The 13987-nt window shown below is 37.8% G+C and overlaps 1 protein-coding gene across 1 annotated transcript; it reads left to right on the top strand.

Annotated features, from left to right (window-relative positions):
• The first annotated feature begins 830 nt into the window (after positions 1-830).
• Positions 831-13087, top strand: LOC4351709 (uncharacterized). Its single transcript, XM_015764965.3, has 18 exons — positions 831-1115; positions 2343-2488; positions 2945-3083; positions 3218-3369; positions 3861-3944; positions 4028-4090; positions 5402-5539; positions 5619-5825; positions 7360-7476; positions 7946-7995; positions 8897-9059; positions 9148-9270; positions 9958-10065; positions 10156-10254; positions 11227-11316; positions 11401-11485; positions 11988-12118; positions 12689-13087. The coding sequence occupies exons 2-18, from the start codon at positions 2378-2380 to the stop codon at positions 12824-12826; spliced, it is 1998 nt and encodes a 665-aa protein (XP_015620451.1). The 5' UTR covers positions 831-1115; positions 2343-2377; the 3' UTR covers positions 12827-13087.
• The last annotated feature ends 900 nt before the right edge of the window (positions 13088-13987 follow it).

The raw sequence follows: 13987 nt of genomic DNA, 5'->3' as shown, positions 1-13987 counted from the left end.
GGCGCGGGGTGGTCTGCTTGGACGGCGGCGATCCTGAGTGCGATCTTCATCCTGCCATCGTCGGGAAGCAAGGATGGTCGGGGAAGACAGCGGCGGCGGTCATGGTGGACGAGCTCGATGGCGAGGAGAAGGTCGTAGGAGGCGAGGTAGAGGTAATGCCTGGCCTGGCTGTCCGTGAGGTAGCGGAATTACACCTTCATGAACGCGAGGAGGCCACAGAAGGAGTTCAATGAGATGTACCCCCAGCCACGGCTGTACGTCCTGCGTGTCCTCTTCTTGGGCGGCGGCGGCAGGTCCTCCGCTCCGCCGGCGGCGAGGTGGGCGACGGCGTTGAGGATGATGTTGGTGACGGGGTCGGCGAGGCCAAAGCAGTATCCGACCGCGCCGACGCAGTCGACGATCTCCGGGATCTCCTCGAGGGGTAGCCGTCGCGCCGCCTCGGCGACGTACTCCCTTATGGACTCGGATGATTTGTCGGCCGGTGGCAGCCATGGCTTCTCCTCCTCCTCCTCCTCCTCGCCGTGGTAACACGTCCATCTGCCCAATCCGGGTTCATCGGAAGACGACGACGCTGCTCGATTTAGGGTTTTTCGCCGCTTCATCCTGCTACGCCGGAGCGTAGTCGGACAGTTGTGGGGGAGGAATTAGTTCACATTGACTCCCTTAACTACTGATGCGAATCAGATTCGGTCACTAGTTAAGGGGGTCCATGTGAACTTACTTCTGGATCAGCCCAGCCCAACCAAACGATCAGCCCGGCCCAAACAAACGAGAGGAGGCTTTTGCCGTGTCGTGTCCTTTTTTCTCTCGGGTGTAGGACAGCACGCTGTGCACTCGGTTCACGCACGCCAAAATATTGCCGCACCCAAAGCCGCCTCCGCTCCTCCGCGTGCGCCGCCGCCGACTCGATCGAATTCGATCGCTTCCGCCTCCTCCACCACCTCGACGCCCGTCTCCGTCGGCGGCGGCGGCGAGCTCCCAAATCCTAGGCTAGCTCAGGCCCCCCAACATCCACCACAGAAACCACGGGGGTCTCCCTTCCCTCAACTCCACCGCCTCTCATCGGCCGCGGGAGAAATCGGTCGAATCCCCTCCGCCCGCGCTGCCGCCGGGAGGTATGGGACGCGAGCCCCCTCCTTTGCTGCTCTCCCTTATCGCGCCGGCGCCCCGATTGTGATTGCTGGTTGTTGGAGTTGCCTATCATTCGATCTGGGGGGGGGGGGGGGGGGGGGAGATTGGTCGCTAGAATTGGTGGGGTGGACATGATTGCCCGATGAGTGGATTGCGCCGCCGGCTAGCTTCTAACTAGTTTGATTGGTAGCTTCTAACTAGTTTGCACACTACTTTCATGGCATGGGCTCGGAAAACAAGCAAGGAAGAAGAAATTCTGAAAAATCAGTTGCTGGCACCTGTAATTCTATACTACCGAACAAGTAAACCTACATATTATAAATGTAAATTGGCCGGCATACAAGTAAACCTACATATGTAAATGTAAATTGGCCAGCATACATAGTTCTATACTGAACAAGTTAAATTACATGAAAAAAAAGAAAGCCAAGTCTAGTTGCATGATCAGTTGCATATCGATGTTCGGAGGGAAAAATGGATCCAATGGATACGGCATCAGATAATACAACAATTCCTTGCCATAGGAATTCCTAGTATAGTTTCACGGAACTGACAATGTGGTTTGGCTCCCATTTTTTACCTGATAAGCGTTTGGCAATTTGATGATCAACAACCTGATAGCTGCTCATCAAGTATATAAAACCCCATTTGATCTGTCTCCTACCAGTATTGTATAGAAACAGATGTGAATCATCCTTGATATGGTTTGATTCTGCAGTTCACTGCAAATCTTCCATAGATAAGAACACATAGAGAATTTGGAACTTCCAAATCAACCTCAATCAAGATTAGGACAGGAAGCTTTGGAGTAACTTTAACAAGGGTCAACTTTACTGCAATGAATTGGAATTTTAATCATCTTGCCCATTTTTCTCTGTAACATAATTTTTTTTTCTCTGAAAGCACAAGAATTATATTGCTCAGTCATTCTTTTAATTAATCCTTAATACACTGCCCTAATTTTTGTGTGACTTATCTGAGTGTCTCTGTAACACAAGTGATATTTCTCTGTTAGCACAAGATGGTATTTTCTCATTCAATCTTTAGTTATTCCTTTAATAAACTGTCCTAATTTTAGTGTGCCTTATCTGAGTGTCTGGATTGTATTGTACTCATCAAGTGCAGCTGAAGTCACTCTACTATTTGGAAGTGAAGCTGCTTATTCGTAATTACACTGATGTAAGATGCCTTTTCTTCCCCTCTGTTATTAGGTCTTAGCTTTAAAGGTCTAGCTGGAGTATCCTGAATGGATTTGAATGCTTCACCATCGCCTGAGGAAGATGACCAGTCTTATGAAGAGCATGCTGATTTTTCACAGAGTGAACATGCTGAGTCTGCTGTTGAGATAATGCGAAGGGTAAATAAAATACTTTCTTGTTTTAAACCATGCAACTGTTTTGCAGCATTAGAAGAGCATTCCCCTTGAGATGAGACCATGGAGTTTTTGGACTTTGTATTATGGGTTGTGGTGAAGGCGATATCATAAGAAGTATATTAGAATATAATACTCTGCAATAGACAGACCTGGCAAACCACGTTTTAACTTAACATTTTTCTTCTAGTTACTCAATCTACATCTCTATTATCTGGACCAACTGGTCATTTGGTGCGATCTTCTTTTGTTTCATATAGCCAGCGGCATTTGGTTTTCATATGTTCTGTTTATTTTATTACTAATTAAGTAGTTGATGCTTTTTAAAAACAGCAATGGTGCAAAGCGAGCTTAATTATTATTTTAACCAATTTCTTTTGAGTTATGATCCATCATTGCTACCTGTTTATATCTTTCATTAATCACTACCATGTTTCATAGGAACGCGAAGAGAGACGGAGAAAGTTAAAGAGGGAGCAACATGATGATGGACCAAGGCTGAATCGACAACCGATTAGGAATGATCATATGAATCAAAATAAAATCATTAGACATGGACGAATTAAAGAGCCACCTCAGGGTATGTATCGTGTGCTACGGATTTCTTTATCATGTTGAATTCCCCCATGTAATTCTTAATTGATCAACCTATGCTAAGTAGACTTTAAGTTATGTATTATTACATTTAAATTATCATTTTTTAATTATTATCAGGCTGGTTGGATTGCCCTGGATCTGGTGAGCCAATAGATAGGATTGTACCTTCTAAAGTTCCCCTGGATGAAACATTCAATGAGTCTGTGCCTGCTGGGAAAAGATATTCTTCCAAGCAAGTTGTTAATAAACAAAGAAAAGCTGGAAGAGATGTAAGTACTGCATGCTACCTAATATGGCCGTGATAATAATGCACATGATATTCGTTTTGTCCTGCCTTCTGTTTTTTTCCTTACGCATGGTCACAGATTTGAAGCAATTTTTGTTAGAAAAAACATTCGTATTTCTCAGTTCAATTCTTACGAATTGTTATTTGTACAGTGATGCAGAGGCTTCTAATAGTCACAAGAGGGACATAAATCTAGTTAAATTTTAGATTATTATTATTATTTATTGAATAATATGATTTACAGTGCAAATATCATGAATTAACAAGCAGAAGTTGCTTGTAATAGATATCTGAAATAACATTTATTCTGCTAAGTGCTAATGCACTTCTCTCATTCTTTAATATCTTGTTCCTATTTATTGTTGAAGGGAGCATCACAAACTCCAGGACACTTTATTCAATTTAAATTATTTTAAAGAGATTGCAGCTAATTACCTGTGTTGACATATTTTTTTCCTCCACTTATTTTATCAGATAGGTTTAGTGATTGACTTGACAAATACCACTCGGTACTATTCACCAACTGAATGGACAAGACAAGGTACTAAATATGTCAAGGTGAGAAAGTGAGATGCACTCCGGTAGTTTAGGATTAATCTAAGATAAAGTCCTTTTCACTCTTAAAGTGTATTTTCATTTAGATTGCCTGCAAGGGAAGAGATGCTGTTCCAGACAATGAATCTGTTAACACATTTGTGTATGAGGTAATTCAAATTATTTGGATTCATGATTTTGACATAATCTTTTTTGTCAGCTATGTTGTTTTTCCCACTTTCTTTTAGATATGAATATTCAGTGTCCCTTCATTGTTTTACAATTGAAGCAATTTGCTTTTGTTTGAGATTGAAAAAAAACTTTATGATGAAAATGTATTTGCTCCTAATGTAACTTCATTTGACAATGCAACTGGAGTTAGTTTTTGATTTTAGGTAACTTTACAGGTTATCCATTTGCTTTGCTTGAAGTTTGACTTATAGTTGTTGATATATTTCATCTTGTTAGCTGTTTGTTATTAATTCTAACCTCGAATGTGTTGGGTATTTATTTTCCAACATGGAAGAATTACTCCCTAAGGTTTATGGTAATTACTAATATTCTTTCCAAATCAATGACACTACATGAGAGATGCTTTGCTGTTATACCTTTTATATCATCAAACTACAAAGAATTAACTTTCAACATTCAAATGCATGTCTGCTGTAGTTATCAGTTCTCTTAGGAGTTCATTAGGATCAGTGATAATTCTCAACCTGTCCCCATGAAAAGTATCAACTGTTTAAAATGCTGCATTTATCTAGTGTTCTTCTGGTTTATGTGCGTAATAATCACCTATTGGCTTACACAAAGTTTCGAAAACTAGCATTGACCGTGTGTTCCGTATATTTAATCAGGACTGGTTAAACACAGTGGACTTTAGAAATTACATGTCTAGATTTGAGTTTGAGCTTCAAAACTATGAACTAGTTGGCATTGATTAAAGCTATGCGTTGTCTATGTTATGCCTTCTAAATAGAAGGCCTGCATATGTTTCCTTCTAACCTGAAAATGTTGCATATATGTCACTAGAAGTGAATTGGCACACATACGACTGTGAACAGAGTTATTACATAGGTAGCTTATGGCCTCGTGTGTCTTATTTACCAATAGAAGTACCCTGCTTATCAACCGTTCCAGATTAACTCCATTCTTGCCTCTGCTGGCTGTCAATACTATGGGTTGCTGGATGATAAATTTGTTCTAGATTGACATAGGTTAGTTAGCCTCTGAATTCTGGAGTAAATATTTTTTTTGCAATTCAGCTATCTTCAAGTTATTGTGGTAGTTATTTTTGTTGATTCCAATTATTTTGTTGTTATGTTTGCCTGTTTGGTGCAAATGTTGTAAATGTATATGAAATGCAATGAGTAGGTAGTCTTGCCCTATGTTTCACCTTTCACTGGAAAAGCTCTTTATTTTAGGGCGTGACAATTGTATGTAATAAGTCTGTTGATCAAACTTGACATTGTAACTTTTAGGTGATGGCGTTTCTTGACCGTCAAAAACAATCAAGGAATCCCAAGTATATTCTTGTTCACTGTACCCATGGGCATAATCGTACAGGTTTTATGATTGTTCATTACCTAATGCGCACACAACTCTCTAGCGTTACTGAGGTAAGAAAAAAACATGTTTCAATTTGTATTTGTTGAAAATAATTTGACATTTTCCTGAGCTAATGTTTTTATTTGCTAGGCACTGAACATATTTGCTCAACGGCGACCTCCTGGAATATATAAAAATGACTATATTCAAGCTATCTATTCATTTTACCATGAAATTCCTGAAAATATCGTATGCCCTCCAACACCAGAATGGAAGAGGCCCTCTGATCTTGATTTGAATGGTGAAGCTAAGCAAGATGATGATGATGATGGCAATGTAGATCGTGCACCATCACCTGTAGGTTTTCATATAGTACTATTTATGACTCCCTTTGTTGATTTTACCTGGATGTATAAGTATCTGATTCCTATTCAATACCGCAATATGATTTGACAACACTAACAATTAATTTGAAAAATAAGTGACTATAGGGAGGTATATCTAGTGTAAACTAGAATATTTTTGTACCATGTAATGTTAGTAAAACTGTCCTTAAAGATTGCCCAAAATTCTCAACGCAATGGATGATATAGAGGAACAGATATTTGATGCCCCTACTTTTTTTATGATCAAATTTAAATTTTTTGGGAGAAATAAAAATTATGTTTTTCCATATACATGCGAGTTTGGCCATAAAAGTTTTGCAGTGTCATTTAACACATTTCTTTTGCAGACCCACATCCACCAAAGTTTGAATATTTCATGGGAACCGTATGCACAGAATTAACTTGAATTGCACTGGATTTAGTCTTACAGCTGCACCTAACATTTAACTCTGCATATGCTGCTCCAATACAGACCAATAGTAAAAATGCCACTGTGATGCATTAGTGAATTACCTACCCTTAGCTCTTTCATTATAGCTCTTGTGCATAAAAATGCACAAGAAAGATCATGTTACTCTGTTTGCCACTGTTGTTTCTCTCACTAACCACTTAAAGAATATGGTCACCTCATAATAAGAGTAAATACAGGGCAATATTGGAATTTACTGCACATTAGGACTTGGTATTTGCTAAGAGCAATCTTAGGCAAGAAACACAATTGGATGATTGTAAATAGGGAAAAGAAGATGAGGACATCTTGGAGGTGTTACATAACTATCACTTCTTCATCCCTATCATAGTTGGGTGAGACAGGAACCATAATCATGATTGGTAATTTCCATTGTACATGCCAAATCATAACCCAATTCATGTGCCATGAAATTGGTTTAAATAAATCAAAAGTTACAGGGTGTTAGTTTGAAAGTGGCTTATAGGATTCTCTCTTGTCTGAGATGATTGCCAAATTGGAAAGTATGATCCACTTCAGTTCAGACAGGTTGTACAACCTAGGTAGGCCTTTTTTAAGGAACTGTTGTGCTTTTGTTTGAGGACCAAAAGCCCTGATGATATTCATCCAACCTCATCCTCTATTTGAGCACGTGCCTATTAGAAAAGGGTATAAAGTATAAACCTAATTCATTGTTTATAAAATGATGAATCTAATTCATAACGAGGCTAAGCATCTCCTAGACGATAGCCAGATGGCTTTGGCTTGCTAGTAGGGAAGGAACTAGTGAGTGAGAGGGGTCAAAAGGGGACTTATGCAGTTCATTGTTAGCTTTCAATGGATGATCTGAATGTATTTCCTATAATCTCATCATACTAAAGGATATTTTGTTCATAAATAACATGTGCCTAACAATGTGTCTAATAATTTAGAGCGTTACAGGGTGTTTTATCATTCTCTGTTCAAAATTGTAGATCATAAAAAAAAAATCCTGAAAAGATTATATACATATTTTTATGTTCTTTAATTTCACTCAAAGGATCCCTTCTTATTGCAGAATCACGAAGATGATAAAGTCATTACTAATGATGATATCTTAGGGGATGCTGTACCTTATGACCAGCAAGATTTCCTGCGCAGTATATGTTTTAGGTTACTTGAATTAGTGCCCAGTGTAAGTTTACAACGCGTTGTTGGTTACTTTGCTATATTGTTGTTGAGTCACATTGTTTTCCCCTTCTTGATTACAAACATCTTAATTTGCAGTACTGTCTGAAAGATATATTTTGAAAGCTTTGTTTCTATGTTCACTGTAGTATGAACTTGTAGCTTGCTTTCTTGATTATATAATACTGCTGTTTCATTTTTTTCTTACTAGTTTAGAAAGTTGTTTTTATCTTGCTTCAAATGATTTCAGGAATCCTTTTGTTTTATCACAACTACTACTTAGATTAACTGTGGCACAATTTTGATGCAAACTTATTTCAAATAATTGTAAGCTGATGCAACTGCATGCAACATGATATGATGTTACTAAATGCAAATTCAGAGTATAATTTTTGAACCTTCTATTTTCTTGAAAATAGCAATAGACATATGAATTGATTAGTATCACAATCTCAGCTAACCCTTTCACTCACCAGGGTAGAGCTAATGCTCAGTTTCCCGGATCTCATCCAGTTTCTCTTAACAGGTATGGATTTATGTCCAATTTTGATTCTTTTGGCAAAGTGACAAATAAATTAGTGACTGCAACAGCTGATTTAATAATTAATACTTGACGGTTTATATCAAAGGTCATGCCAAGTACCTTATTTCAGGCATGTGAAAAACATAAAATATAGATGTATATCACATGCAACTATGCAATCCTTATGTAACCGTAGTTGAGCAACTATGCACATGGTTTACTTTTTAAGGCATTAATGTTCTAGCAAGCAAAGCATCTGAAGGATGAAAATAAACCACATAAGTTTGAGGGTAAAGTAATACATACTGAAGACTAAGAAATCAACTTCAACTCTTTGCAGGAGTTTGAGCACTAACCTTGTATATGTGGCTGGAATTTGCTTAGATTTCCAACCTTCCATCAAAGATGTACACAGTACTCAACTTCGATACCTACCCATCCCATAATGCTGTCATAATTCACTTCCTCACTTTATTTTGCGCCACCCTTGTTTTATACTGGCCTCCTTTGTCTTAAATATCCCACTCTGCACCAAATTCCTTTGACAGTTAGGCACCCCTTCAGTCCCTTTGCTACACGGTGCTTTCTGTGTGGCATTTGGGTCATTCGGAGGGATTCTACTTTTGCCTTTTTTTGTGCCTGGCGCATATAATTCATTCTGTAACAGTTGATGCTACATTTTCTGGTGAGATCATGAGAGGGCATACATAATGTTTTGTCTTTCTTATTCTAGAATCTATGGGACTTAAGAACATCATTCACACATTAGTAATTTCCCCCTAGTCCATACTTTGTATTGCAATTGTCTCCTTTCCCTCACCTCACCCCCCTATCTTGTAGTTTCTTTTGTTGGCCTTCTGGTCCTTTCCTCCTAACTCATTTCATTTATATTTTGTATATACAGCGAGAATCTGCAAATTCTGAGACAGCGATATTATTATGCTACGTGGAAAGCTGATGGAACGCGATACATGATGCTTATAACACGTGATGGTTGCTTTCTAATTGATCGGAACTTCTGCTTTAGAAGAGTTCAGATGCGTTTTCCCCTTAGAAATTCGAATGAAGTAAGATTCCCATTGTGATGCATAGTGCATTTTATTCTCTTTTTCACCATCAAATTGTAAACTTCAAACTTCCTTTTGCTGTCTGAAGGGTTTTCACCACTATACGTTAATTGACGGAGAAATGATTGTTGACACTGTACCGGATTTGGGATTGAAGAGGAGATACTTGGCATATGATCTAATGTCAATTAATTCCCAATCTGTAGTCAAGGTAGATATGCTTCATATGTTATCATTAATTGGTGATGCAATTTTGTGGTCTTCTCAGTTGACACTATTAATCTAAGATGTTGATTTTTTTATGTACAATATTTCGTATAAATATTTCCCAAGCACTCCCATTCGAATAGTGATTACAAAGCAGTATGGATATTGTTAGAGGTTGCTCTGAAGATTTATATGCTACTTATTAATAAGTCAAAATTCTCATGTCTGGTTTAGATGCTTGCTGATTGAATCGATTTTTATAATGATCCCAATATACATCTTACTCTCTAAAAGAGTGAGTGATTTTATAATGTTCTACACCCACCCACTCCATACCTCTCTGGTTTTAAATATGTAGGAATGTGTGCGTTATTTGTAAGATTTTAATAGAAATATATTGTATCTTTTCATACAAGTATAGGTTGGTGGTCAATTAGTCTATATTATCATGTATGTGTGTTTTAAACTTAAATTAGTATTTATTTACTGCATTTTGTATTTTTTACTTATAGTATACAGTATATTTATTTGGGATCTGTTGCATGCACGGGTATGGTGCCACTAATTTTAAGTTAGAATGACATTGCTGAAGAATTGATTAGCTTAAGGCCACATAATTTCATTACTTGCCATGTTTGTTATTTTGTGCTCCATATGTACATACTTATTATAGTTTGATTTCTGGATGCAGTTGCCTTTTTCTGAGAGGTGGAAATTACTTGATGATGAGATAATACGCCCACGCTATCATGATAAAGGACGCAGTCCATCATACAAATATGACATGGAACTATTTTCGGTACCGACATGGAATATGGAAGTTTGGACTTATTTGTTTTTTCATACTATGTTGGTGCACTAAAATTGAAATATATCTGGCTTTTATTAGGTAAGGAGAAAGGATTTCTGGCAACTTTCTGCAGTGAACAAGATACTGAAGGAGTTTATTCCAAAGCTTTGTCATGAATCTGATGGGCTTATATTACAGGTAGGATTCTTGTGTCTTGTTTGTACCTTTCAAAACTAGAAAAGCTATTACAAAGAAGTTATCCCTTCAACTTTTTTCCTGATTCTGATGGGTTTATATCATAGGTATGGTTGTCATATGTCTTGTTTGCCACTTTGCACTCTAACTGTGATGATTTTGCATTCTTCTAGTTTCTCTTATGCAACATTGGAACTACTGCCATGTTGCCTTGTACAATCAACTAGATATTTAGTGATGTTTATGCCCTCTGTTCTTAAATCTAGTGTGTTGATCCTGCCACAAATGCGTGTTTTGGAAACTGACAGTCCACAAAACATAACTTATACCATGTTTATCTATTTTTATATATTTGTAAATCCTTATTCAATTTTATGGTAAAATACTTTTGATTGGAGAGTTTAATGGCATGTATTTCTGACTGTAGGGAGTAATAAGCATTGTTTAGCTCAACTATGACTGTTAGGCCCATGGTCATATCCTCCAGATGCTCTTGCCGTGTATTCGGAGTAGATGTACTAATTTCTGTTTTCACATGGGTGGATTCTTACTGTTGAACTGGTTCTGGAAGTGGTTTGCTCTATGTTATAAGTCTCATATCTAATAATTACAATGAATCAAGCTTAACTAGGGACAAGAATCCTTTGTCAGCCAAATACTTGCTGTCCTCAAGTATTTGTTGTGAAGCTAGGAATGTTTGTGCTAGGAATTTCAGGATTATGCTTCACTCTAGTGCATGTCTCATTTATGCTGAGACTTCTCTTTTGATCAATTTGTATCTTGTGGCAAAATCCCATCAAGTTGATTCTGTGATAATTTCATCTCTTCAGAACGCCTTGTTAACCGCCAGAATAGCTGCTTCCATGCAGCTGATTTTCATCCCTCCATGCATGTCACCGTCATATCCCAACTTACACAAAATGGGAACTTCTCTGTTTTTCTTTTCTTCATGTGTTTCTGTTGTTTTTTATGTAGGGCTGGGATGATCCTTACGTGACTCGTACCCATGAAGGTCTTTTGAAGTGGAAATATCCAGAGATGAATTCAGTAGACTTTCTGTTCGAGGTCTGCTTTCTTCCATGCAAAGTTTTCAGATGGATTTACTTAGTTATTTATTGAAGTTTTCTTTCCATTGTTCAATCGTTGTAGATTGGCAGTGAGAATCGTCAGTTCATTTTCCTCTATGAGAGAGGTAGAAAGAAACTTATGGACGGTGCCCGGGTGGTGTTCCCTGGTAAGCATCCATTTAATTTAATTACTTGTACATTTGTCTTTATTTTCTGGATAATTTACAACGCATAGATGGTGCCTGGTTGGTGGTCCCCAGCAAGCATATATTTTTCATTTTCAAATCGTGCATCTATTTGACTTTATCAAACAACTTGTTTTTTTGGGAATTATAATCATGTCCTATGCTAATATTCTCATGAGCACACATATATTATGTTCCGAAATTTTGAATATAACCCAGCAACTTTTACTAAGCAGAACATACACTGGATTTTGTCCTTTAAATAGAACATACACTGGTTCAATGCTTTGTCGTGCACTTGTGTTATGTTCCTTGTTAAAATTTTCATTGGGATTTCCATGAGTTATATAGTGTTCCTATGGCTCTTGATACGCCTGATTGTTTCCTTTTTGCAACATGTCATGATTCTTGAAGTAGGCTAATTGTTATACTGTGTTGTTTTATTTTTTCCTAATTATTGCTGATGCACTGGAATTTAACGCAGATGAAGTTGACCCGCCTTCAATATCAGGGAAAATTGTTGAGTGCTCTTGGAATAAAGAAGAGGACTGTTGGTCCTGCATGCGCATTCGAACAGATAAATCAACTCCTAATGATATCAATACTTACAGAAAGGCACGTCTTCCTCTCCTCTCTCACACATGTACTATATCAAATTGTTGAATACTACCGTCAGTTGCACTGGTTACAAGGTTAAGAGTTTTGTTTGCTTCTGTAGAACTTTACATTTATGTTCTATTCTTCTTTCATGAAATTGTTCTGTGATCAAGACCAGATCCTGACAGTGTTCACTGTTGATGGGCTGTAACTGCTTGCTTTGAATGCAATATACCTTTATCTTTTACAACTCTGCGTGAAGTTTGCAGCTAGGGAGTTTATATGTGCTGCAAATACTGATTCCTCCCTATTAATTTGAGTTCGTGATGATAATTCAGTTGTGCTGAGGCGCTCCAAGATACAGTTGTGACATTTATTGGTTGGATTTAGTTTTCAAATGCTGTGGTTTGATGAATTGACTTGGGATTTAGGACTTGGGGCGCATCTCATTTCACTTGCTTGCTGTCGTTGCCTTGCTGTTCTGGTTGTGTCATGAATCAAGATGTGTAGAAATCTAAGATTTCTGTTGGGCATGAGAAAGCATAAAGACAATCCTAACCTAACATTTTTCCTCTGGTAAATGGACAGGTAATGAGGAGCATCACTGATAACATTACTGAAGACAAGCTCCTGGAGGAAATATATGAGATCATGAACCTTCCTATGTATGCTGATAGGAAAGCAAAGGCTCACGCGCGAAGTATGGCTCAACAACGAAGGAGATGATTAGGATTGGTTATATGCATTCGTCTTACTTCTTAGAATTATAGAGAGTTGTAACCCTACAACCAACAGATGGCAAAGGCTAGCTGGCCCAGGCTGTAGCATGCATAGATAATGTTACTATATCTTCATAGCGAGCCTTATGCAGGCCGAGAATTTTTTTTTCAATATGATCTTTCTGTTGGTCATTCACATGTGTCATTTCAGAATGCTGTAAATCTTCAATTAATCCTGTATTCTGTATATCCCTCTTTTTTTGGGCTATACCTTCCTTTGGTTCAAAATCGCTCCAACATACAACCAGGGTTTCCCAAACCGCCAGGGCCGGGGTTACCACGTGGTAACCGTGAAAAACTGTATAAAACCGTGTAAAATTTATCAAAAATTCAAATTATTTTTAAAATTTATTTGAATTTAAGGAGGATACCGCGGTATTTATATTACCGTACCCTTGTGGTAAGCCCGATAACCGCGGTTACCGGCGGTAAGGTAAACCTTGCATACAAATGGGGGTTGTACAAATAGGATGTGTCACTTATTAGTGATGGTGGGAAGATGTCGACAACCACAATGCACACATGTAATGTGCATGTAATGAAAAAGTGAAGAGTAAATTTTACAAAACTATAGATATTCTAGTTAAATTATTATAAAACCACAGATTTAAAGCGATGTATCACAAAACTCCATATTTAACTAAATTTATCACAAAACTACAAAGATTTATGGTGAAGTGTTATATTTGAGTTATAAAAGTCTAAGTTTTGTGATTGACTTGACAAAAAAAACTGTAGTTTTATGATAATTTTGATGCTAAATCTGTAGTTTTACAGTACTCCACCTTAAATCTGTAGTTATCTGAAAAAATTAGTGTTAAAATGTAGTTTTTGGTACATCACCTTAGATTTATAGTTTTGTGATAATTTGACCATAATATCTGTAGTTTTGTGAAATTTACTTAAAAGTAAACTTACAGATGGTATACTAAAGTATGTGATGTTTTCTGTCTTAAGAGATATCTTTTGTCTAGGGGTCTCATCGGATGGCTTATTTGGTTGAGGCTTGGGCCAAGGCTTTTCAGCCAAACAAGTGGGACCCACAAGTGGTGGATAATTATGTGAACTCTCCAGTGACCATACACAAAAAATAAAAATCCAAATACCA

Source organism: Oryza sativa, chromosome 12, assembly GCF_034140825.1.
Source record: "Oryza sativa Japonica Group chromosome 12, ASM3414082v1".
Lineage (NCBI taxonomy): Eukaryota > Viridiplantae > Streptophyta > Magnoliopsida > Poales > Poaceae > Oryza > Oryza sativa.
Note: the sequence above shows the minus strand (reverse complement) of the source record. Positions and strands in the feature narration are given on the sequence as shown.

Bases quoted from the DNA above. Each gene is read 5' to 3' on its own strand.
- LOC4351709 (XM_015764965.3), top strand. From the start codon at position 2,378: ATGGATTTGAATGCTTCACCATCGCCTGAGGAAGATGACCAGTCTTAT. The intron at 3,084-3,217 runs GTATGTATCGTG...AATTATTATCAG, and splicing joins AATTAAAGAGCCACCTCAGG to GCTGGTTGGATTGCCCTGGA. The intron at 11,486-11,987 runs GTAAGCATCCAT...AATTTAACGCAG, and splicing joins TGCCCGGGTGGTGTTCCCTG to ATGAAGTTGACCCGCCTTCA.